Source organism: Cucurbita maxima, unplaced genomic scaffold, assembly GCF_002738345.1.
Source record: "Cucurbita maxima cultivar Rimu unplaced genomic scaffold, Cmax_1.0 Cma_Scf00013, whole genome shotgun sequence".
Classification (NCBI taxonomy): Eukaryota; Viridiplantae; Streptophyta; class Magnoliopsida; order Cucurbitales; family Cucurbitaceae; genus Cucurbita; species Cucurbita maxima.
Genome location: NW_019272029.1, coordinates 222,398 through 246,281, shown reverse-complemented (window position 1 = coordinate 246,281; position 23,884 = coordinate 222,398). Strand labels below are relative to the sequence as shown.

Sequence of the window (23,884 nt, the reverse complement as noted above, 5' to 3'; positions counted from 1 at the left end):
TTAATGTATGTAATTTGATTCCTCCTCCAATTATTGATCCAGAGATACGTAATGGGCAGAACGGCCCCCACTCCAAATCTAACATCGATGAAATATGTATCCAAATAAATCCAAATCCAATATTCTTTTAACCCTTATGTGTTTTTTTCTCTTGGCATCGTGATTCACGTTTTTTGCTTTTATCCCTTTACAGATATTTAAATTTTTAAAATATCAGAGTACCGAAAAGAAATTTTTTTTAATTTTTTTTAGTCATACTATCATTGGTTCACTAAACCAACAAAAAACTGATGGTTTAGTCGGTTCGACCCCGATAGTTTACTAGTTTTCTAATCCCAAGCCCGGGTGGGTGGATATATTAGCTTACTTTGATTAAGGTCAACAGCTCCTGCAGCTCAAGTTTGTTGAAGTAGCCCTCTGTTTTTTTGTGGCTACTGCACGGCTAGGAGATATCATCTCTGCCTCAAATTTCTCCACCATGTCATACACCTATCAAAAAGATGTCAGATTATTAATCAACTTGACCTCTCGAGTATAATCATGTTTAGTAACACTCATTCTTTACAAATACAATGTGAAAACGACACGTATGTTGACCTTCTTCGATCTCCTGATTGTATATAATATCATGTATTCATTATGATATCATGGACTGTAAAAGGATACTGTGTTTGTGAATCTTGACGTCCATCAAACTTGGATTACAGATATCAAATCTCTATGCAATCCATAAATAAATGTGCATGCACCAGGGCATTCAAAGAGAGTGATCATGTGATCAGAGAAGTCCCTGTTTACCGATTCTCAATGTCACTTAATCCAACGTATATATGATTTTGAATCTCAAGTGTTGTTAATGTTCATACCATTCAACATCGGAGACTATATGAGTATTGATTTGTTTGTTCGAAGGAATACTAAATGTGAGATCTCACAACGGTTGAAGAGGAGAACGAAGCATTCCTTATAAGGGTGTGGAAATCCCTCCTTAGTAGATGCATTTTACAACTTTGAGGAGAAACCTTTGAAGGGAAAGCCTAAACAGGACAATATCTGCTAAGGGTGGGCCTTGAGCTATTACAAATAGTATTAGGGCTGGTCACCAAAGTGTGCGAGGCACTAGCCGGAGTAGGGCTAGACCCTTTCCCTAGTAGACAAGTTTTAAAACCGTGAGGCTGACGGCGATACGTATCAGGCCAAAGTGGATAATATCTGCTAGTGGTGGGCTTGGGTTGTTACAAATGATGGTATTAGAGCCAGATCCGAGTGGTGTGCGAGTGGGGACGCTGGCCCCTAAGGGGTGGATTGTGAGATCATCTCATATCGGTTGGAGGGGAGAACAAATCATTTCTTATAAGACGCATTTTAAAACCTTGAAGGAAAGTCCTTAAAGGAAAGCCCAAAGAAAACAATATCTGCTAGATGTAGGTTTGGGATACTGTAAGCATGCCATCTAAAAGAGTTTTCTTTCAAGTTTAACGATGAAAATAGAACCTTCAAGTTAAATATTTCACAAGGGAAGTCATCTAAAGCACCATCTTTGCTTACCTTCCTCACACTGGACGTCAACCCCATGCTCGACATAACCTTGTTGTCCACACATTTCCATGATATAGATTTCTTCTCCTGTTTCCGAAACAGCTTGCTACCTTCACCTTCAAGAACACATACAAACAGATTGAGCAAATTAATTGAAATGAAAAGAAATAACACACGTCTACTAGGGAGAAGTTTTCACACCCTTATAAGGAATGTTTCGTTTCCTTCTCCAGCCGATGTGGGATCTCACAATCCACCCCCCTTAGGGCCCAACGTCCCCATTGGCACACTGCCCAGTGTCTGCCTCTGATACCATTTGTAACAGTCCAAGTCCACCGCTACTAGATTTTGTCCTCTTTAGGCTTTCCCTCAAGGTTTTAACACGTCTACTAGAAAGAGGTTTCCACACCCTTATAAGGAATGTTTCGTTTCCCTCTCCAACTAATATGAGATCTCACACAAAAGAACATATAATGACTAATTGTAGCTGCATCAAAATGTTTGACAGCGTAAAAGATAAGTAAATCTCATATAGGTTAAGTTTTGTAGCAAGTTTCTAGTCACAGAGTTCATGGCATACTGAATGCACAGATAGGAAAGAAAGGAGAAGTAACTCGAACCTTTTAAACGTAACACCAAGTGTTCAACATATATCTTGAGACGGATGTGCGAGAAAACATGGACAAAATCTCCAACATCTTCTCTAATAACGATTTCAAAATTCTTTTTTGGTTCAAGTCCAAAGGATTTACTCAAGAGGCTGTTAATGGATTCTCTCCTTGTACTTGAATCAGCTTCTCCATTCAACAAGACAGATGGGAACTCCCATAGGCCAGCAAGCAAGCCTTCATCAGGCCTCTTTACAAGAAGAAATCTACTACATTGCTTCAACTCAGATGTGCCCCGATTTTCCAACATCTCAACCACACAAACAGCAGAGTAATCATGTCTTTGTTTGGTTTTTATCCCCTTAGCGGGATAATCTGTGACAAGAACTGAACTATCATCCTTTGAGATTGAAAGGGCCTCACAGTGGTCAAACACAGGGCATGTTGAGCAGCTTGGGCTTGTTGGTGTGCATAAAGTTGCACCAAGCTCCATGAGTGCCTGATTGAAGTCCCCAGGCCTGGAAGGATCAACTAATTGAGCAGCTGCCTTCCTAACTCATCCACCCCCCACGCCAAAAAAAAATAATGAGAACAATTAGGATACAAAGATTCTATAAAAGCCTTTAGAACAACTAGAAAATATGCTCACCAAACTTGCTTAACCAACTTCGAGTCTTTTGGATTTCCTGAAATAGCCTTTAATCGAGCGATTACCCGAATCACATTACCATCAACCACAGGCACCACCTGATCAGGAAACATATTTAGAAGTGCTTTGTAACGGCCCAAGCCCACCGCTAGCAGACATTGTCCTCTTTGGACTATCTCTCAAGGTTTTTAAAACGCGTCCGCTAGGGAGAGTCAGAGAAACAATAGGCGAGAAAAACACTCACTTCATCAAATGCTATGGAGGCAATAGCGCCTGCTGTATACTCTCCAATTCCAGGAATTTTTCGAAGGTCAGGAACCGTTTTAGGAAATTCGCCACCTTCTTTGACTATCAACTTTGCACCCTAACAACAAAATTAGAAAGGGTTTATTCAAAATTTCATAGCAATGATTAATATCCAGAGATGTCAATATATATATATATATATATATATATATATATATATATATATATATATATATATATATATATTTCATTGCAGTTCTTTTTGTACTTCATTGTAATATTTTGATAAGTAACATGCAGTCAATTTTCTAATTGACTAAAGAATATACAAGTAGAAAAGAAAACCCACTAGGATGTATGCAAATGGTGTGCATTACAGTCTTTTTGTACTTTATTTGAAATTTGGATTCGACACCTATGTGCCTCGATATTACCTTGCACCTCTACAACATGGGTATGTTACTTAATGCTTCTAAGAGTGAAGACTATCCCTACAGACCAACACAGGACCTTTCAGCATGTTTTGTTATCACTCACATGCATCCTAGGCAAATTCTCAGGAGGTCACCCGACATAGAACTGCTTTAAGAAAAGCATGCTTAACTTCAGAGTTCCTATGATTGAGCCATCGAAAACAAAAAGAAGATGCACCTTATTGGTAAAGGTAGTAACTTCCAATTCTTTTAAACCTATTTTAACCATCTTATCCTTAGGATCACTCTCATTCGAATGTAGTCCAGTTTCACTCATGTACCAGGATCGCTTGCTTTCATTCTATCCTCAGGATCGCTCTGCTTTGCATGTGTCTACCCTCTCCATAAACGCCAGGTCAACATATTCACCTTCTTCAAATTTCAAGATTTCAGCAGCTCCCTCAAAATGTTTTGGCAAAGATTTGACAGAGTCCCATCCTAAAGACTCCAAATTCCAGCTTCTACAATCTTCCTCTCTACATAGAACTCTTCCACGTGATAACTCAAGAAAGCTTCAATATCCAGTTAACTCCTCATCTTTTAATACAAACTTTCAAGTTTCGATGATCTTAGCAACTGTCCCAGACATGTCACTGACTCACTGCTAACATACCTGTCTGATATCAAAGTTCATATAATATGAGAAATCAATTGGCCAATAACTGATTGGCAATCCAAAGGAACCTTCCAAAAAGAGATCGGAAATAAAATTAGGAAAAGTATTTTTCACTTCCAGAATGTGACCCAAGGGATTCTACAAAATTCCATCCTTCTCACATATCTCACTAAATGTGAGATTCCCGTATCACCATGGCCTACCCAAGAGAAAAAAGTGCCTCATGGTCTTTTCAAATTCCTTATCGACACAGACAAAGCAAAAGGAGACATATAATAAATCAGTACGCTTGATAAAAGAGTAAATCTCCCTCCATCAAGGGAGTCTTATAAAGCCTAGAATCATGAAGCCTTAGGAAACAAGAGCGAGCATGGGGTTTTCTGAGTATGTCTTTGAGGAAGGAGCTTATAGGGTGTAAGGGAGTTTGAGAAGCTTGTTGGGAGGGAGACCACAAGTTAGGTTGTTATTTCAATATCCTGAATACTAGGGTTATCTTGTACTTCACCTTTCTTAAATACTATTCTAATGTTAAAATGGTAGGATAGCAGACCCATATGAGTCCAACAGTTTTGGCTGAACCATCCAACTCTTTATTACTTATCCTCATCTTCCCATAGGCTGACGGGGCCGTAATAAGTCATTGGTCGAAGGTTTGGACCAATTGCAATTCATCACCATCTTGCATCAGTTGTATGTAAACCCCCCCTCCCTCCCTCGAATCTCCCTTTGAACTCAGAAGGATGGGCGTAAACTCGAACGAATGTTCTCTTAACTTTTCTTATCCTGTTGCAGAATTTTTGTTTTATTTAGGAAAGAGTAGATAGAGATTGAGACAGTGATATAAGCTATAGTAAAGCAAATCAGTGTGTGTTTTCCCAGCAATCGATCAGTGGTGGTAGAAAACAAACTCCAAATGGATACCAGAATCACATGAACGAGACCTACACAGTATGGTTCCAAGTCTAATCCTTGTCGCAAGGCAGTAGTTAGTAGGCCAAGGCCTGAGATACTTTTTGCAAAAGACTATCAACATATACATAATTTTGATACAATCAGCATCTAAAAGCAAAAGAAACTTTAACTTCAAATTTTCTTTCTTAAGGTTGTTAAATCGATTAGAAAATTGATTGGTTGGTTGGGATGTGATACAATCAAAATCTTATTTGTTAACATGGCGTACACAAGCTAAGGGAGTTTCAAAAGCTTCCCGCCTCTCCTACCTCTATCGTGAGAAAGATTAAAAACAAAAAGGTGCCCTCTTAACAAACGAAGATAATATTTAAAAGTAAATGCCAACCTAAACCATGTCCAAGGAAATTGGAAGGAGTAATCGTGGTGGCAGATATTAAGAGACCAAAAATTCCATTAGTGCAGCGAGTAAAGATTACCTCTAGGAGAAAACGAGCTCGTCTATAGTATCCCAAGCCTGCCCACATTTCATTCACCTCCTGCCAGATATCTAAACTGCTTACTGAGAGTGAAGAAGACAATATTGTAGCTCAAACTAAATCATAAAACCAACCTCGAGAGAAGCACGAGAGAGATGTTGAACGGTGGGCCATCTATGCATCCAACGCTTGTAATATTCAACGACGGTCTGAACTCTCGTCTGCTGCAGCATTATTTCTGATACCCACACACCATAACCCCGTGTTTCAGGCTGCCCTTTGTCCAACCTCCTCCAAGGAAGGTCCCTATGGCTAAGGTCGTACCAATCCAATAGCGATGACCTCATTGTCTGAACTTTATCTATGCTGAACATAATATCTTCAATGTCAACGATTGGTTCCCTTTTGGACGGACTTCGGCCCCGGCGCTTTTCCCCCTTCGTGGGTTTCTTTTTCACATCCTCATGGTTCTCGTTCTTTTCTCCGCCGCTCATACTGTAACAACCCGTCCCACTACCCTGATGACTCTTCAATGATTACCCACGAGGTGAAAGTTGCCGGCCAAGGAGAGAAGAAGAGAAAAGAAACGAGTAGGGAAGGTATGTGTAGCGATGTACGAGGACCCAGTCCATTATTAGTGTAGCTGGGTTAGAAAAGGTAAACACTGCGACCCCCTAACCTGATTGGGGCGGGAAAATCCCAGTTTGACGAGATTAATACTCAATTAGTTTTCACTAATAAAATGAATAATGAATTGAGCCAAATGTGAATTCTGTCTAATTTCGCAAAAAGTTTAGAACTTTAATACACAAGCCACATAGATGGAGAGACCCAAATGTGAATTCATTTGGGTCGTCTGAAAGTCCATTAAGAGGGGGTTGGTCCGGTTCGAAATGTGGACGTCTCGTGTTCCGATCCACGCAGCGCTGCTTGCTGTCGTTTGTCGTCGCGCCCTAAACCCTTTAACCCCGAAACCCCATCGTCGTCCAGTGAATTCAAGTCAGAAGAACATGGTGAGACCCAGAGTGGATTTAATCTGGAAAAGCCCTCATTTCTTCAATGCCATTAAGGAGCGAGAACTGGACCTTCGAGGTTGTCTATCTTTTCTCAACTCGGTACTTTTTTCACCCTCTTGGGCGCGCATTTGTTAACTCATTTCTTCTCGTCTCCAGGAAACAAGATAGCAGTGATTGAAAACCTGGGTGCCACCGAGGTGAGCCATTTCCACCGCCTTCTATCTCTTGTTTACCTGCCTATGATGTATCCATAACTTGGCCATACCATTTCTCCTCTTGGGTTAGTTTTGTTGTTGTCTGAAATTTGAATTATGTTCTTACCCGCCTGTAAGCTGCATACATCCTTATCGGCTGGTGACGTATTTAAATTCACTTCAGACTTATCAAAGGATTACCCACATCACTTACCTTCCCATATGAGCAGAACACAACTTGGAAGAACTAGAGTTGAGCGTGAATTAACCGGCCCATGGGAGAAGAGGCCATTTGAATCTAGTTTCCAATATCCTTATCAATGCCTAGCTTTACCAAATTGAGCTTAAGAGAAGAAAGGATCCCTTCTTTAATTTTCTATCACTTTGTTTCCTTCTCAAGCCTACATCCCATAGACTCCTTTCTGTGAGTGCTCCTTCAGTTTTTGGAACAGCATTATTTTCAAAAGAAACAGAAGTTGCTAGTACCCAACCAACCATCTTCCAAAAATAATTATTTTCAGTACAAATTTGCTAACGGGCCTTTGGTTTTGATAACTAAAATTACCTTCATGACCATCCATCACCACCGCTAAAACAGCTCAAGTTCACCGTTAGCATATATTGTCCTATTTAGGCTTTCTCTTCAAGGTTTTAAAATGTGTCTACTAGGAAGAGGTTTTCACACTCTTGTAAGGAATGCTTCGTTCCCCTCTCCAACCAATATGGAATCTCATGGCACACCACTCGATGACTGGTTCTGATACCAATTATAACCGTCCAAGTCCACCACTAGCAGATAATGTCTTCTTTGGGCTTTCCCTTCTGAGCTTTCCTTCAAGGTTTTAAAACGTGTTTGTTAGGTAGAGGTTTTACTTTGTTTCTTTCTCCAACTGATATGGGATCTCACAACCACCTCCTACATTTGTGAGCCACCTGATCGGATAAGAAGCATATTTACACTATAAAACTTTTCACCAAGGTCCTCAAGAAAGTACCTAAATGGTCACTGTATCATTGAGGGTTCTTTCTTGTATCTGAGGTATCTCTTGTCCAATCCACCTAAAGAAATAGGGACTCAAGGATGGCAGCCTACTTTCACTTGACTGAGTGACAACCTTAATCCAAGTTTTCTAAATGGAATCCTCATTCTTATGTGTTGAGCTTCTAGGGTTGATTTCTTGTTACTCAGGTGGAATAAAGTTTCGTCTTCTTTTGACAAAGAGTACCCAAGGTCAAGCGGGTTGTCTCGTAAAATTAGTTGACGTGCGTGCAAGCTGGTCTGAACATTCACGGATATAAAAATAAGGACAAAGAATACCCCTAATCTCGTTTTAAAATGGACAAAATACACCAGGAAGGTGGCACCAACAAATATTGGGTTTAAACTTCTTTGACTTGAAAGTGCTATTTCATCTGAAATCATAAGCTTCCCCTTCCTTTGCTGTTTGTTCGAGGACATGTTTTTCCTTTATCTTTTAGGCATATGACGGTGCATTTTGCTTGACCAGGACCAATTTGATGGCATTGATTTGTGTGATAATGAGATTGTGAAGCTGGAAATTGGAAAATATGCATTATCTTAATCGATTGGGACCTATTTGATAATCATTTCAAGATTATGTCTTTGTTGCTGTCAGAGTTGTTGCCAAAATTACACACACACTAGTTGTTACGAGCAACAGAGTTGTGAAGTTGGTAGAGATAGAGGCGTTGGCATCCCTTCCAAAACTACAGTTTCTTAGTTTGTTGGATAACAATATTAGGAAGAAGCCAAACTATAGATTGTATGTCATTCACAAGTTGAAGTCAGTGGGGAGCAAATTATAATTCTATACTTACTGTATGAAGTGAAGTTAGTATTTTATTAACAAATGAACAATACAAATTCAAGAAATTAAATCAAATAATCTATTTCAGGGGCTTCTAAGATTTCAATGCTTCATATATTGGTTCATTATGTCAATTGTTTCCTATTATTACATTGTGTGATCAATTAACGAAGTCTTCATGTTTCTATGGATATCATAAACGCTCAAGTCAGGTCAGTTGCCTGCAAATTTGAATCTTTTGGAAGATAATACCTCAAAAGACGGAGACAAAAAAAATGATATCCAAGGATGAACTTACAGCAATTAGAGATTTCATCTCAAAGTTTGTTTTTGTTTTTATAATGGAAGTAGATTGCAGTTTTATAAGCTAACGAAGATTGATTGTTTTTCTTCTATTGCCATTCATTCATCAATGCTGTCCTTCTTGAAACCTTTTGAGAAGATTTAAAAAAGAGGTGTGCAAATTTGAAACACTTCTACGAGGATAACTCCAAATCACCCATATGCACTTCTAAAGTCGCACCAAACTGTCACACTTCGCCTATTATTTATAAGCACCTCCAAAAGTAAATAACTTGGGTAAAAGCACTTCATCAAAACAAATCATCACCCGCCATGGACATAGCTCCTTGACAAAGGTTCAAAACCACATCCATGCGTCAAACTAAAACAAACTCATCCATAAGCACTTCCTAAGGGTATACCTAACACACTTGGGCAAAGTATAATAACGCTTTAACTGCATCGTTAAAAGAGTAGCCTAGTTCCTGATGCCGTTTTCTATTAATTCCAAACACATTGTTTTTAGAGATGCAAAAACCATACCTAGCAAAACAACCTTAAAACACTGTAACATGCATATGAATTCAAATCCAACTGAAATGGTTTATCAGCAACGATAAATAGTCAAAACGACACAAACTTTTAAGATCATACGGCATTGAATATTATTGTAATACTTGAAATATTTTTGTAACTGAGTATCTGCTGTAGGAAGCAACCATTCCACGAGAACAAGGGCAGAGCACTGTGGCTATAGATTGGAGCACGCATCCTTGAAGATCTATCAGATAGGCGCCAAATCCAGATCAAAAGGACATAACCCCTACGAGTACAAAAGGTAGATTATTGAGCATGTAACCATACAAATATAAAATTAAGACAAAGTTCATTATATAAAGCCTTCACAAAGTTCAATCCAAAACTAACCTCCGAGAACCCTGGGCGCTGGTGCAAGCTCTTTATCCCCCATCTGCACCAGCAACGAGGAGTGATTGATTGATTGCTATTCAGAATCACCATACTCTTCCCCATCGGATAGTTCATCAAACGATCTTATGTCAAGCTGGTAACGAAGAATTCCTCCAATACCACCAAAACCTCTGCAGAATTGTGATCCTTCCTGTGATTTGTTCGTAACGAATTCCAGGGTACAACCGAACTTCTTGTACTCATTTGCAAACCATTCAAGCAAGGCCATTTTTTCTTGAACCTCCAATTCAGCAGCGGTGATGAGGTCACGGAAGTTGCTCTGATTGGCTTCCTGTTCCTTATTCAAGTGCTTTATAATAACCTCACCAGTGGAAACATTCTTTAATACGTACCTATTGATATCCAAATTTTCCCAAACAATGAGTATCTCAACAGCACCCATCTCCAGAGCTTTCAGTGTGTCGTCAACACCAAAAACATATTTCCCCGTGTCCTGGCTAATCTCTTCAAAGTATTTTCCAATCAAGCGCTTCTCCTGTATAAATTTAACATTAGACAAGATCTCGGATGACAATTCAATAGCCTGATTGAATCCATTTTCCCCTCCATAAGAGACATCAACCACATTAAGTATTTTAGCCTGAAGACGAGGATCAAACATGTCGGATTGGCTGAGCTCTGTTTTGAAGTCAGCTGATCCAGCCAGTATCAATCCTGCAACATTGGGTTGACTAGTGGCCGGATTAATATAGAACTGGGTTGCAAGCTCTGCTGTTTTCCTGACATAGTTGTGCCGTTTCTCCATCCGAAGACGGGCAAACCTAAGTGCTGATTGACCTCCTCTTCCATGTTTCTTAGGAAGGTCGACGCTAAATTTGTGAAGGACTTCACGTGTGTTACCACTCAATGTCCCAAAAAGTGTTCCATTACCATCCATGACAATGAAGCCAAACTTGTCATCAGATTCTAAAAGTTCATTCAGGGCTTCCGTATGGAACTTGTTGTCGCAGAGATAGAGAGAAGCATTTATAGGTCTGAAAGGCTCAAAATCAATTGTAACTTTCTTTTCTTTTCCATCTTCAGTCACGATTGTTCCAGTATATAGCACAAGCCCATTTGGAGGAACCTTGTTATACAACTTGAGTCTCTGCTGAGCAGACGTGATGGCGCCCAAAACAGATTGGCGATTAACCCTACTCTTAATGTTCGAAGCAGTTCCAAATTCATCACCAAGCATCTTAGTAACACGAGATATTTGATCACGCGGAGGCATGATGAGAGAGATCATGCTAGTCCCATTGCCTCTTGCAGCTTCAAGTGCTTTAATCAACTTCTTAATTTTCCATATTTCAATGTTCTTATCAGTCTCATGACCATCAGCCATCGTAATAAAATGAGACTACTGTGTAAAAGGAAAAAGAAAATACATGAGGGAATGCATTGAATCAAGAAAATCCATTGTTTCCATGAGTGGTTAAGCAGGGAAAGGTTATTGAATTAAATTTAAAAGAGAAACAATAGAGCAACAAAATGTTTTTCGAGCAGGAGGTCTGGTGGAAGTTTTCATATGATTTCCAACAACACAAGAATTTATGATAAAACTTGGGTGCTTTTGAAAGAGAGTTACCGGCGGGGATGGGTGCTCGAGAGAGAAAGAAGCCGCCGCGATGTGGGTTCGTGGGAGAGAGCTGCTGCCGGGCGCTAGTACGGGGGATTATGCTCGTAAGAGATGCCGCTGGGAGTTGGAGACAGAGAGATCTCGGACCACCGGAAGAGATCTGAGAAGGATTGAAAAGGAGAGCTGGGGAGTTGGGGAAGCAATCGGGGGACGGGGTCCGTAGACTCTGCTCGGGAGAGGTGAGAGAGAGATCTAAGATTGAGAAATGGGAGATTGAGAAATGGAAGATTGAATTAGGGAGATTTAGGGTTTCTCCAAAAGACAGGGTGGAAGTTGTTGGGCTGGGCTGGTTTGCTGTTTCTATTTTTTTAATTATTTATAATATTTTAATTGCAATTTACCGTAGTAGCTTAATTTAAAAAAAAAATGATTGAAATATAAAGCCTCTCCATTTAATTTTAATTTCTAAAATTTTATTTGCAATTAACAATATATAATTAACAGGGAATCCTGTTCATCTAAGAACTTTAATATTAACCTACAAATAAAACCACCAAATTATTATAAAATATTAAATAATTAGTTACAAGACTTTAAAAAAATAAATTTATTAAAGGTCAATTGAATCCAATTGAGGCTTTTTAAAATTTAACCCAAATCATAAAGTAAATTTTCTCACAACTAGTATCAATAATAAATTGGATTACTAATTTAAAATTTTATTTATAATAAAATAAACATTTAAAATATCTATTTATTTATTTTCAAACCAAAAGAATAAATCAAGAGATGATTTTGAAGATCATAAACATTAACAATCAAGGTAGTTTAGTTAACCTAAACTAATTTTAGAACTTTTAAACCCTAACACGTAAAATTTCCATTTATTTAAATCTAACTCAATCCAAACCAACCCAATTGAATACACAAAATCCTTGAATCAACAAAAACCATGAGTTCAGAAACAGAATATCAGGCTAAATATGGGGCGCCCTTAATGCATTGGCTTGAAAACCATTAAGAAAAAACGATTTGCATTGCTGAAACCCTGCTTTAAAACAATTTGTTGCTCTGTTCTGATAATATATAACAACATATCTAGTTACTCTTGATAACATATCCAACAAGCCCATGTCAGCCACAGAGAACAAATGGACAAACTTTTTCTACATCCATTCGCCATATCGGAAAACCAGAGCCGAACAACCAGAAGGATAAGGCCATCACACGCAAAAAAAATTGTATGACAACGCAAATATCATACAAATAGACAACCACTACACTACGTGATGAGCACACTTGAAAAAAGGGGGTCAAAAGCAGAGCAAATAGGCAACCACTATACTCTCCAGGACATTGAGACGAGAACAAATAATTCTAATGGTTTACAATTGACAAACTATTCGAGAAAGAACAAGTTAATACTTCAAAGATTAAAAGCAGCTAAAAATACGATACAAATTTATAACTCATGGCATAAAGGCAAGCAAATCTAAACACACCGATCAATTAAAAGGAATTGGGGAGCTCGCAAAAACACTTGATGTGAATTCCTTCAAACAAAACTTAGTTTCATGGATAACATTAAGATCAATGTACTACAACAACGGTGCCTAAATGCTCTTCTTCTCAAACAAAATTGAATAATCAACATCCATAACGAAGAAAACCCGAGACAAAGACAAAATGTGCTCAATTGCAATATCAAAATTCAAACCCACCCATCCTGATCCTACTGCAAGCCAATTCTGAGACAAGGACTTAGTCGCCCTTTCTTCTAAAGGAGCACCCTTCTGTTAGCCTAGCGCGCCCTCCAGTTGGCTGGCACAAGACCGTCTGGCAATTCCCACATACCACGACTGTTTGTGAATGACTGAATACAGTCGTTCTGTTTTCCATTCAAAGAGTTATATGTCATCACTCAATAAACAACCTAAATATCCAACCCTTAAGGGAAAACACAAAGTACATGTAACCATAATACATGAAAAAGATGAATACTTACATGTTAAAGCAACCCTGACACTTCACGTCCTGCATTCAGAATTAACAGAACAGCTCGATCACCATTATCATAGTAACGATTTGATTAAAAAATAAAAAATAAAAAAGTCAAAAGGAGGAACACGAATCGACATACCATGAAGAATGAGTTGGGCGACTGTACGAGACGCTTGAGCTTGTGTTTTCTCTTCTCGAGTTCGGCCGGAGGATTGAGCAAATCGATGTCGTTTTGAAGAACCTGTCAATAGCGTGAAAGAAAGTGAAAATTATAGGATCCGAATTCGGAAGAGATGAAGAGGCATAATCCAGATGTAGCAGGGAAATTTGGAGTTTACCATGATGATCAAGAAGCAACCGTCTGGATCGCGAACCCTAAAATCCCAACGGGAGTTCGCGAGAGACACAGGGCGGTAGGATGAATGCAAGGAAACAGGAGAAGAGCGCCGTCTTGGATGAATATAAAGGAGCGGCTGGAAACTGTGAACACCGTTGGATTTGTTTAGAAACAAATCTCAGCCTTTAACTTTTGACATGCCTAGGGCTACGCACTCGCAGAGGGTATAACCGTCCATTCAGATATTTAATAATTAAAATTTTTCCCACTTGAAAATCGTTATCCAGAAAATAAGGTTTATTTTCTGCAACTTTTTCTTTTTTCAGTTAAATTCCATCTTCTTCTCCATCCATTACTGGCTGATAGAGAGGAGAGAGACCCCAGAAGCCATGGTTTCCAAGGCGACCTTCTTCCTTGTCCTTTCATTGCTGACTGTGAGTGTGCGGCGTTCCGTTTCGGAGGATCCTGTTCCGATCCCATGGCCTCTCCAATTCCACTCAATTCTGTTCATGAATTACAGCGGGATTCTTCAGATAATCGACCTCTGGTACGACTGGCCCAATGGTCGTAATTTCAACATCATCCAGCACCAGCTCGGCAACGTCCTCTACGACCTCGAGTGGAACAACGGCACTTCCTTCTTCTACACTTTGGACTCCTCCAAGACTTGCTCTTCGGCTCAGCTCGAGGTGGGTATTCTCCGACCCAATTGGCTCGATGGAGCCAATTATCTTGGTCAACGCCATGTCAATGGCTTCCTTTGCAATGTCTGGGAGAAGGTCGATTTCATCTGGTATTACGAGGATGTTGAGACCAAAAGGCCTGTTCATTGGGTCTTTTATACTGGTAACCCTCTGTCTCTGTCTGCCCGATTCTTAATTTGCTGCTATACATTAGGGTTTTCAGTTTCCCTTCCCCAATTGTGCAGGGAGACAGGCTCATGTGATGACATTTGAAGTGGGTGCTGTGCTGGAGGATGAGAAATGGCAAGCCCCTGTCTACTGCTTTGACGGCAAGGGAGGTGGTGCTAACAATGGGGTTCTCCACCAGAATTTGCCTGTAATGGATGGAGTTCTAAGGGGCTCCCTATTTCCAGCTATCTGAAACCTTGTTGTTTCCTGCCTACTCCCATCACCCTAAACTTGTTGGACAACAATTGAATAAATTAGCACCGAAGTTTATGATCTATATCTTGTTGTTTGTTGAAACAAAGGGTCTCTCTCCTCATTTGTGTTCCAACTTAACCATTCTAATACCAAAACATCTCATCACGAACTTAACATCTATGGAGGGAGAGAGACTGTGATCCTTCTCCCAATTCGATTAGGTAGATTACTAGATTTGAATGGTTTAGATGAGATGACAAAGGGGAGAAATTTACTAATAGGATTGCTTGTGGAGTTTCGAGTATAGTCTTATTGTCTCCTAATAAGATTGCATGTCTCAATTGAGCCATTTGCTTATCAGAGTGGCATTTATTCTGGAAACAGATTTGAAAGAAAACTAATTGAATGCGTTCTGTATAAACTAATCATTATAATACAGGCTGCATTAAGACAGTACAGACATACCGTCCTGTACAGTAAGACTCCTTGACACTGTTCTTCCTGATGGGTGTCATCCAAATGTTCTAATCACCATTCTGACTAAGCTCTTGCTGCTCAAGCTTTGGAATCAAGGCCTTCTCTTCGTCCTCTTCAACTGCATTGTAGACTCGGCCATCAGTATCTTCTTTCTTCTTATTATTTGCCTGCTTCATCAAGACTACAATAGAGATATATGAGACCTCATCAATATACGACCATACTAATCTTCAATATTTTCTTCCTTATAATTTGCTTGCCTTATCAATACAACATTAAAGGCATAAATAGTAAGTTAAAAGTCCTGGAAGATATTAAAAATACCCAATACCTTCTTTGAAGACAAGTCCAGTCGGTGCTGCAAAGAGAGGACCAATAAACCAGACTGCCTGCCGATGGATTATCAACAACATACTGCACTTAATTGCAATCAAATATATGTGAATCAATAAGCCCAATCCTCTATCAGAAACTATGTGGAAGATCCACAAGTATGATATTGATATTGTCCACTTTGAACATAAGCTTCATAGCTTTACTTTTTCTTTTTCCAAAATACTTCAACCAATGAAGATAGCATTCTTACTTATAAATCAATGATGATCCTTTAATTAGTCAATGTCGGACTCCTCTCCCAACAATCCTCAACGACGGACCAATATTTTGCTTTAAGTGTGTCACGAAGAGTTATCACGAAAGAGGTAGCAGCTGTCACTAAGTCCGCTCTATATGAAATTACCTGCCACAGTAAGCAAATTAACACTGAAATATTTAAGAACATCTTCATCTTGTCATAGACTCTCTACGCAGGTTCAAACGCATGAGACTGTCTTCACCAATGAAAAGTGAGTACACGTCAAATCCTAAATTACTAGCAAGTAAATGAAGACAGCTATCACCTTTAAGCACTATGATCAAATCATTTAGAATTATTGAGCCAGGCACCATGATCAAATCATTTAGAATTATTGAGCCAGGCACCATGATCTTGTCGGTAAGGAGGCTTAGATGACACAACATTAGGTAGGCTACAATAGTATGCTGCATGAAAATTCCAGAACCAGACAACACACCAACATTAAGTGTAGTGAAAAACAGCAAATTTGAATTTCTCGTTTAATCATCTTGAAATTCGAGTGAAATAAATTGTGAGAAACACATATACACATGCAATCGAGAAACTATGAACCGAAAATCACTTAACTAATAAGTAATATAAAGGTTGAATTACTCATTACTGGTTTTCATGTTGAGTTTATGACTAAAGACCCAAAATCAAAGGATTAGGAAGGGTAATAAGAGACCTGTAAGAAGAAGAAAGAGATTTATTTTGATAAGATGCTAGAAGAAGCGGCTAAATTACCTTTTTGCACAGTATTCCTACATAATCTCATGGAAGGAGTTATCTAAACACAAAATTCCTGTACCATGCAGGCTATTTGATTTTCTTAGTGTAATCCGTGGAAAGGATAATTCATTACATGAAAGTCTTTAATCAAATGGAGTCGATACAATAATGCACATGAATAATGGAGTTAATACAAATAATCAGTTACAACTTACAAAGAAAACGCAAATCCAAATCGTAAGAGACAAATATTAGAAAGAATTAAAGGATAAGTAGAGAAGAGAAAGAGAAAGCAGGCTGAACCTCTCGAACGTCGGAAGAATCAACGGTCCAAGGGCCATAAACTCCCTGCTAGACGGTGGGAGTGGGCGACGTTTGGCCAGCGGCCTTGCAATTGAGAGCTAATAACTTAGATGGCGGAGGAAAAGAAGCTGCGGAACGAAGCAGCAACTTAGTTTTAGTATCAGCCGAGAAACTAAGAGAAGGAAGCTTGGAGGGAGAAAGAATGGAGGCACATAAACATCCACGCGCCATTTCAGACTGCCTCCGCCACAAATCTCCCGCTTGTTTCCGACTCCGCCGTACCGGTCAATATTTTCTTCTTTTAACCCAAAAGAAAAAAATAAATAAATAATCAGACCATGGGCCGGGACGGATTTCATTACATTGTAATATGGGCCGAAAATCACTGGAAGCCCAGCCCAGCCCAGCCCACAAGTTTCTCAAATTGTAGCGACTTCAAGAAATTAGATATTAATTTTTTTAATTTATAATCTTAACTCAAAATTATAACTTAATTAGTTAAAACAATATATTTTTAAACAAAAAAGGTGTATGGACAAAATTAGAATTAAATTGAAAATTGAAATAAAGTAAATTGGTGGATGCAAAGGCACGGATAAAATGTGGAGGAATAATATTAAAAAAAATAAATAAAAAGAAGAAGAAAAAGAATATGGTTTGTTGTTTGATGAGAATAAGAAAAAGGAAAGAAAATATAAAAAAGGGAAGGAACCAACGGAAAGTTAAACAAAGCAAAGCCGCAAAAGTTGACGTGGAGAGAAAGCCGAAAGCAGCAGAGCCGGACGTGTCCAATTAATCAACATCAACTACAAAGAAAAATGGTCCCCCCCACCCCAATAATGGGTCTGCAACCCCCCAAACCCCACTTCCACGTCACCCTCCACGCCGCTTACGTGGACGTACAAAACAACCTTCCTTTCTCTTGTCGTTTCCCCCCACCATTCTTTATTCGAGTTCCACTCCATCCTTCTCCGCCGACGGAAATCCAAAAGATTGCCCATTTCTGGGCTTTCAACGATTTCACCTGCCCCACTTCAAACAAGTGGACAAGGCCCACTTAAGCTCCATGTCGTAGCTAGCTTTCGAACCTCTAATCTCGAGAGATTATGGGTGAGATGTACTATTTACTTATAAACTCACGATCAACCCCTTAATTAGTCGATATGAGACTCCTCTCACAACAATCTTACTCTTGAACAAGGTACACCACATAGCCTTTTTTGAGGCCTATGGAGCCCTTCAAATAGCTCTTCTCTTAATCGAGGTTCGACTCATTCTCTGGTGTCCTCGAACAAAGTATATCCTCTGTTTGACACTTGAGTCACGGTTGACTACACCTTTGAGGCTCGCAACTTATTTGTTCGACATTTGAGAATTCTATTGACACAGCTAAGTTAAGGGCATGACTCTGATACTATGTTAAAAATCACAGACCTCCACAATAGTAAAATATTGTCTGTTTTGAGCATAACCTCTCATTACTCTACTTTTTGTTTCTCCATAGTATCTCATATCAATGGAGATATATTCCTTACTTATATATAAACTCATGGTCAAGCTCTTAATTAGCCAACGTGGAACTCCTCTCCAATCAATCCTCATCCGTAGCTAGGTTTCAAACCTCTAATCTCAGGATCAATTAAATAAGTAGTAGATGTCATATAAGCTATCGTTTCCATTGGTACAGAGATTTCAAACTCTTAATCTCATAATCGATAATGGATCATCTTGTTTTCTTTTTTATGTCGCCGAGAAGCATAAAGCTTTTTGAAGCAATAAAACATGAGAGATGCAGGAGAGTTGATTAAGAATCGTGGGTTCATGAATGTAACCAACAAACTGTTCATACTAACAACAAAGAAATTAGATTAGATTCGTGTGGTAGGCCCATTTTAAGGTCGGCAAGCCTTTATTTAATGCAATTCATTAGATTAGTACCAAACCATCACTTTTTGGTAGCTTCTATATTATTTTAACCACACCAACTCTGGCATGCTGCTAAAGTACCTAAACTTCCATAATTAAATTACCCTAATATAAACATATCCCATCCTCTCCTATTCTATGCTACAAAATATGAAAACTTGAGTTCCTTCCCCAATTGGCTTCCTATCATTTCCAATAACTCCTTGGAGCAATAGATATTAACCTCATCAACTTTGAGCCTCCTATAATACCTACCTACCTACCTACCTACCTACCTACCTTATTAATCCCACTTGGTCATTTCCAAGAGTGGTTGGGGTAGGCTTTCACATCACATTTTGCCACATTTAATTTACTTTTTATTTGAGCTAAGTATTATTGTATGCAGAAATAGAATTAGTTCAAGGGGGAATGAAAAAGGATTTAACTGAGAATTATATGGTTTATAGGAATCATGAAAGCAAAGCATATAAAATGTGATACTACAAAAGCACATAAAAAGGGTCTAATTGGTTGAGCCACCGGCGCCAAAATCTTTGCCGTAGTGATCGTGGTCTTGTTGGCGTGGGTGGCTCGGGGAGGAAGAAAAAGGGTAATGGGGTTGTTGGTTGAGAAGAGTGGAAGAATAATAAGGGAAGTCGGCGTCGGTGCTGGAGAGGAGTTGGGCGTACTGTTGAAGGCCGGGGAAGGCTTCTTCCTGCGGCAACGGCGGGAGAAGAGCAACAGAAGATGATGATGACAAGGATGCTACGGTTGCCGGAGCTGCAGCGGCACCGCCAGTGGAGGGAAGGAAGCCAAACTCAGCAGGGTTGGCTTGAACTCGTTCAGGAAAATTAAGCTTGGCCTTGGTGCCTTTAAACCTCAAAGCGGCGTTATCATACGCAATGGCAGCAGCCTCGGCCGTGTCGAAAGTGCCAAGCCAAACTCTAGCCGCTTTCTTCGGGTCACGAATCTCCGCTGCCCATTTCCCCCATGGTCTTTGTCTCACGCCTCTATAATGTATCTTCCTCTCTGTTTCTGCCATCACATTCCCACATATTATCATATCAATTTATAACCAATATCTCTCCATTCGAATATTATTCAAATGGGTGCATGTGCAAGAGCTATCCCGCTATATATATATATATATATATATATATATAATATATTATATACAAATACATTGTATGTACAAAATTATTCAATAACCGCTACCTTAGGAATCTCAATTTTAATAAACGGTTAGACCAACGATAGAAATACTTCAAATTTGTATATTGACTGACAAACATATAGATTTCTGAATCTATATTCTTCGGTTGTATTGAGCTTATCAAACATTAAAATCCTAGTCGAAGTGTGAAATCCATAGCGATTGGAGAGTAGAACGAGTGCTAACAAGAATGAATTGTTAGATCTCACATAAGTTGGAGAGAGGTTATAAGGGTTTCAAAAAATTTTGAGTTCTATATTCGGGATCGGTGGTGGGCTTGGGCAGTAACACAGAAGTTCAATGATACTTTGTTCGAAGGAGGAATCCACGAGAGATTAATATCATACCATTATAGAGATATTTAGAGAATTGTCGTTTGGAACATGTTACCAAAAGAAAGACTCGATATTTGTCATATTTTAATAGAATAAAGAAGTAAAAGAAGCATGAAGACACATGAGATGAAGCATCTGTGTCCCTACAGCGCCCCCATGTTCTTGAGTTCATAAACCTTCCCATGCACCACAAAAGAGCATAATAATAAAAACAAAAGTCGGTGGGTGGTGAGTGACCAAATTGTGTAGCATAACATGCATCAATCCCTACCTTTATTGCACACTTTTACCCGTCAAAAAAATGTTGAATTCCAAAGGTTTAGTAGAGAGTATATAAAAAAATAAAGCAAGCATGGGTAATGCCCAAATAAGGCATCATTTTCAAGATTTGACAATGAAGCAAGGCGTATGGATATATATATATAGTAATAATTAAAATAAAAAAAAAAATAAAAAAAAGGTTTGGTGGATGGTCAAAAACGTAAAGAGAATAACAAGTAGGTTAGATGGAGAGTTACGGAATTAAGAGAACACACAGGCAATTAACACGATTGGGTTCATTGTTTCGGATGGTTTGAGGAACACAACGAACAAACACATGAGAAACCATCCATGTTTATGAGGGTTTGGTTGGAAAAGAAAAAGTACCTTGATTTGGGAGAGGAGCGGAGAGAGTAGCGGAGAGAGGGAAGGATTGGTCTGTTTCTTTCTCCTCCGCCGCCGCCTCCCATGGAAGTGCCCGCTTTCCATGCCGCCGATCCACCTTTCTTTTTCTCTTTCTCTTACTTCTACTGCTCTCTTTCTTACATATAGTTTCTTTCCTTTTTATTTTCACGCAATGGCACAACCAGAGGAACCCAGGAAGGGGGAAGCAAGTGGAACATCAAACGCATATATAGACACCCAGATTTCCTTGTTTTTTGCTGTGTTTATCTCTTTTTTTATTTTTATTTTTATTTTTATTTATTTATACACATATACTTCATAGTCTCATATTACCATTCATTCTACCGACAAGGGGCCACCCATAAAGGTAAAGTTTTTCTCTATCATTTCTCCTCTAATATTAATTTTTCAACCTAAAAATAATACTAAAACAAAAATATTAAATACGTCCCTTTTACCGGCCGGAGAATCTAGGTTTAGATTCAAAGTAGAGACACAACGAGGAAGAGAAATTTCTCTTTGTTAACTAAACAAGACTCGAGATGTCCATCTAAATTTTTACCCCATCCCACTATATTATATAGAGGAGGTAGGGTAATTTAATTTTTAGATATTATGTTATATATTTTTTTAAATTTTGATTTATTTTTTTATTAATAGAGTTTATATTAAAAAAATGAAAATGAAAATAGTATTGAAATATTTGGTTTATAATTGAAAATGAAAGGAATAAATGGAATTTGGGAACTCAAAGCATTTCTTTTCTTCGAATACTATATATATATATTGAGATATATGCGCTGCGAGTGGACCCCACGTCTTGAAATTGGCTCCCTCTAAATTAATTGTTTATATAAATTGTATTATTTTCCTCAATTTTTTTCAATTAAACTTCTGGTCTAAATAAATGGTTAGAAATTAAATAATGTGATAAATGTTTTTTGCTCAAAGGAGAGGAAGGTCTCTTCTTTGAAATATAACGATTTATATATACTTGTTTATTTATTGATTTTTTACCACAAACTAAAATTATTTATAATTAACATTAGATTTTATTTTTTGTTAAATTAATTACAAAAAAATTAAAATTGGATTATTGTGAGCTGGTTAAATTTATATATTTTAGAGAAATAGATCTAAAAAAATCAATTATTAAAAGGCCACGTTAAAATTAATTAAAATAATATAGTAGTGCTTGTGAATTAATTGAAAATCTTATTCTAATAATGAACCTCCAACCAAAATCTGACTTGGTTAGGATGTAATTCAAAAAATTAGAATCCATTCATCATTTATTTTGCATTTTAGTTTTGACTTAATTTTTAAATCCATTATTTATTTTCCAAATAGATATTTATATATATATATATACATGGAGAGAAGTGAAGAACCTTCCTTCCTATCACATTTATTATTGATAGAAGAGGATGGTATATTTCTCGACTCAGTCTAAATTATATATATATATATATATCTGGGAGAGAGTTTGATCTCTGTAAAGAGATTGAAATACGGAATGAGAATTGTGAAAATTTTTCCGTCTCTTAGAAGGTTAAAATTTAATTTTGAAATCTTTAAAAAATGTCGAGAGACAATAATTACAACTTAAATGATAACTCACGAGTAACCGCTCAATTGATTATTATTATTATATAAAATGCCTAATGACCAATTATAGGTCTAATAATATCTGTCCATAAAATGATAGGTAGACAACTATTGCAATTTTTATTTAATAATTAAAATTGATTCATGAATATTTTGAAACTTGTAATTAAATTTTAAATTGATTTTTGAAATGTTCAAGTCAAAATTGGTAGGCCATCCTATATATTATGTATTGGAAGAAAATAATATTTGGACACATCCCGTATATAAAATAACAAAATATAATGGACAGAAAATAATAAAATTTAATTAATAATATTATTTTGAGGTAATTGGAAAAAATAATTAATAATCTAATATTAAATCGAAATTGTTGGGAAATTTTGTGTTATGATATTATGTTGAAAATTATGATTGTGAAAAGACATTGATAAAAATAGGTAATAATGGGTTGTGAGTAAAAATAAATTATTATAATATTATTTTAAAATTTCAAAAATTTCAGTCAAAAAGTCAAAGGGAAAGTAAGTCAAATTTTCTTGGGAAGAAAGCCAATGTGTGTTTTTATTTTATTTTATTTTTAATTTTTTAATAGAGAAAATAATCAAGCAAGCAGTTGTGGATATGAATTTATTGTATACAGTTTGAGTTCATTATCATATCCCTATTTCATGATTTTATTTTTATTTTTTTTATAATTCTAACTTAAAAGCTTAATTTTAGTAATTTTACGCCTTACGTAATGTTTCATACCTAGAATTTGAAATATGGATTCGGCACTTAATAACCCTGTCATTCTCGTGCGATATAGTCACATTACCTACTTCTTGCTTCTTAAGAATGAAGATTATCCTCATCCACTAACACTAGTATTTTCAACATGTTTTGTTCTCACTTACATGCATCTTAGAAAAATTTTCAACAGATCGCCCCACCTTGGAATTAGTCCAAGCAAAGCACGAAATATAGAGTTCATATGATTGATCTACCAAAAAAGAAGACACGATTCGTGTTAGTCTGTGGAGATAGTCTTATGTTGCAGGAGATGCAAGGAAATCTCGGGGCCATTAGGTGTTGAATCCAAATTTGGAATCTTAATCCATCGTCTTCTATCTTATTTTCTCTCACACGCATGGATCGAGTACCAAATAGACGATTCTGGCTCCATTCACTTCCGACCAACTTCACCATCCC

General features: G+C 37.7%; 6 protein-coding genes across 6 annotated transcripts; 2 read left to right on the top strand and 4 right to left on the bottom strand.

Annotated features, from left to right (window-relative positions):
* Positions 1–350: 350 nt before the first annotated feature.
* LOC111488366 (adenine DNA glycosylase) lies at positions 351–6,137 on the bottom strand. The gene is made up of 7 exons (XM_023136072.1): positions 5,654–6,137; positions 5,520–5,579; positions 3,041–3,160; positions 2,797–2,894; positions 2,160–2,698; positions 1,549–1,655; positions 351–489 (listed from the first exon to the last, which is right to left on the bottom strand). The coding sequence occupies exons 1-7, from the start codon at positions 6,011–6,013 to the stop codon at positions 379–381; spliced, it is 1,395 nt and encodes a 464-aa protein (XP_022991840.1). The 5' UTR covers positions 6,014–6,137; the 3' UTR covers positions 351–378.
* A 254-nt stretch (positions 6,138–6,391) lies between these two features.
* LOC111488368 (U2 small nuclear ribonucleoprotein A'-like) lies at positions 6,392–8,642 on the top strand. The gene is made up of 3 exons (XM_023136073.1): positions 6,392–6,611; positions 6,692–6,732; positions 8,238–8,642. The coding sequence occupies exons 1-3, from the start codon at positions 6,413–6,415 to the stop codon at positions 8,310–8,312; spliced, it is 315 nt and encodes a 104-aa protein (XP_022991841.1). The 5' UTR covers positions 6,392–6,412; the 3' UTR covers positions 8,313–8,642.
* Positions 8,643–9,305: 663 nt separating this feature from the next.
* Positions 9,306–11,679, bottom strand: LOC111488098 (eukaryotic peptide chain release factor subunit 1-3). The gene is made up of 3 exons (XM_023135736.1): positions 11,398–11,679; positions 9,768–11,172; positions 9,306–9,663 (listed from the first exon to the last, which is right to left on the bottom strand). Exon 2 carries the CDS (start codon positions 11,152–11,154, stop codon positions 9,844–9,846), a length of 1,311 nt encoding a protein of 436 aa, XP_022991504.1. The 5' UTR covers positions 11,155–11,172; positions 11,398–11,679; the 3' UTR covers positions 9,306–9,663; positions 9,768–9,843.
* A 1,218-nt stretch (positions 11,680–12,897) lies between these two features.
* On the bottom strand, positions 12,898–15,730 carry LOC111488139 (40S ribosomal protein S27-2-like). The gene is made up of 6 exons (XM_023135799.1): positions 15,641–15,730; positions 15,298–15,490; positions 13,728–13,869; positions 13,529–13,630; positions 13,394–13,422; positions 12,898–13,276 (listed from the first exon to the last, which is right to left on the bottom strand). Exons 2-6 carry the CDS (start codon positions 15,345–15,347, stop codon positions 13,150–13,152), a joined length of 450 nt encoding a protein of 149 aa, XP_022991567.1. The 5' UTR covers positions 15,348–15,490; positions 15,641–15,730; the 3' UTR covers positions 12,898–13,149.
* Positions 14,048–14,914, top strand: LOC111488138 (uncharacterized protein At4g14100-like). Its single transcript, XM_023135798.1, has 2 exons — positions 14,048–14,572; positions 14,655–14,914. Exons 1-2 carry the CDS (start codon positions 14,116–14,118, stop codon positions 14,828–14,830), a joined length of 633 nt encoding a protein of 210 aa, XP_022991566.1. The 5' UTR covers positions 14,048–14,115; the 3' UTR covers positions 14,831–14,914.
* A 3,556-nt stretch (positions 15,731–19,286) lies between the features above and the next one.
* Positions 19,287–21,299, bottom strand: LOC111488287 (ethylene-responsive transcription factor ERF113-like; the record flags this gene model as incomplete). Its single annotated transcript, XM_023135987.1, has 2 exons — positions 19,287–19,903; positions 21,065–21,299. Coding segments are annotated over 2 exons (747 nt in total), but the record flags the coding sequence as incomplete, so codon positions are not given.
* Between the last annotated feature and the right edge of the window lie 2,585 nt (positions 21,300–23,884).

What these genes read in the sequence shown, in the direction of transcription:
- LOC111488366 (XM_023136072.1), bottom strand. Translation starts at nt 6,013, where the DNA reads ATGAGCGGCGGAGAAAAGAACGAGAACCATGAGGATGTGAAAAAGAAA. An exon ending in GAGCTCGTTTTCTCCTAGAG is followed by an intron (nt 3,161 to 5,519) that starts GTAATCTTTACT and finishes TTTTGTTGTTAG; the next exon opens with GGTGCAAAGTTGATAGTCAA. An exon ending in AAGTTGGTTAAGCAAGTTTG is followed by an intron (nt 2,699 to 2,796) that starts GTGAGCATATTT and finishes TGGATGAGTTAG; the next exon opens with GAAGGCAGCTGCTCAATTAG.
- LOC111488368 (XM_023136073.1), top strand. Translation starts at nt 6,413, where the DNA reads ATGTGGACGTCTCGTGTTCCGATCCACGCAGCGCTGCTTGCTGTCGTT. An exon ending in GCGAGAACTGGACCTTCGAG is followed by an intron (nt 6,612 to 6,691) that starts GTTGTCTATCTT and finishes TCTCGTCTCCAG; the next exon opens with GAAACAAGATAGCAGTGATT. An exon ending in AAAACCTGGGTGCCACCGAG is followed by an intron (nt 6,733 to 8,237) that starts GTGAGCCATTTC and finishes TTGCTTGACCAG; the next exon opens with GACCAATTTGATGGCATTGA.
- LOC111488098 (XM_023135736.1), bottom strand. Translation starts at nt 11,154, where the DNA reads ATGGCTGATGGTCATGAGACTGATAAGAACATTGAAATATGGAAAATT.
- LOC111488138 (XM_023135798.1), top strand. Translation starts at nt 14,116, where the DNA reads ATGGTTTCCAAGGCGACCTTCTTCCTTGTCCTTTCATTGCTGACTGTG. An exon ending in TCATTGGGTCTTTTATACTG is followed by an intron (nt 14,573 to 14,654) that starts GTAACCCTCTGT and finishes CCAATTGTGCAG; the next exon opens with GGAGACAGGCTCATGTGATG.
- LOC111488139 (XM_023135799.1), bottom strand. Translation starts at nt 15,347, where the DNA reads ATGACACCCATCAGGAAGAACAGTGTCAAGGAGTCTTACTGTACAGGA. An exon ending in GAGTCTTACTGTACAGGACG is followed by an intron (nt 13,870 to 15,297) that starts GTATGTCTGTAC and finishes CGGTGTTCACAG; the next exon opens with TTTCCAGCCGCTCCTTTATA. An exon ending in TGTCAGGGTTGCTTTAACAT is followed by an intron (nt 13,277 to 13,393) that starts GTAAGTATTCAT and finishes AATGGAAAACAG; the next exon opens with AACGACTGTATTCAGTCATT.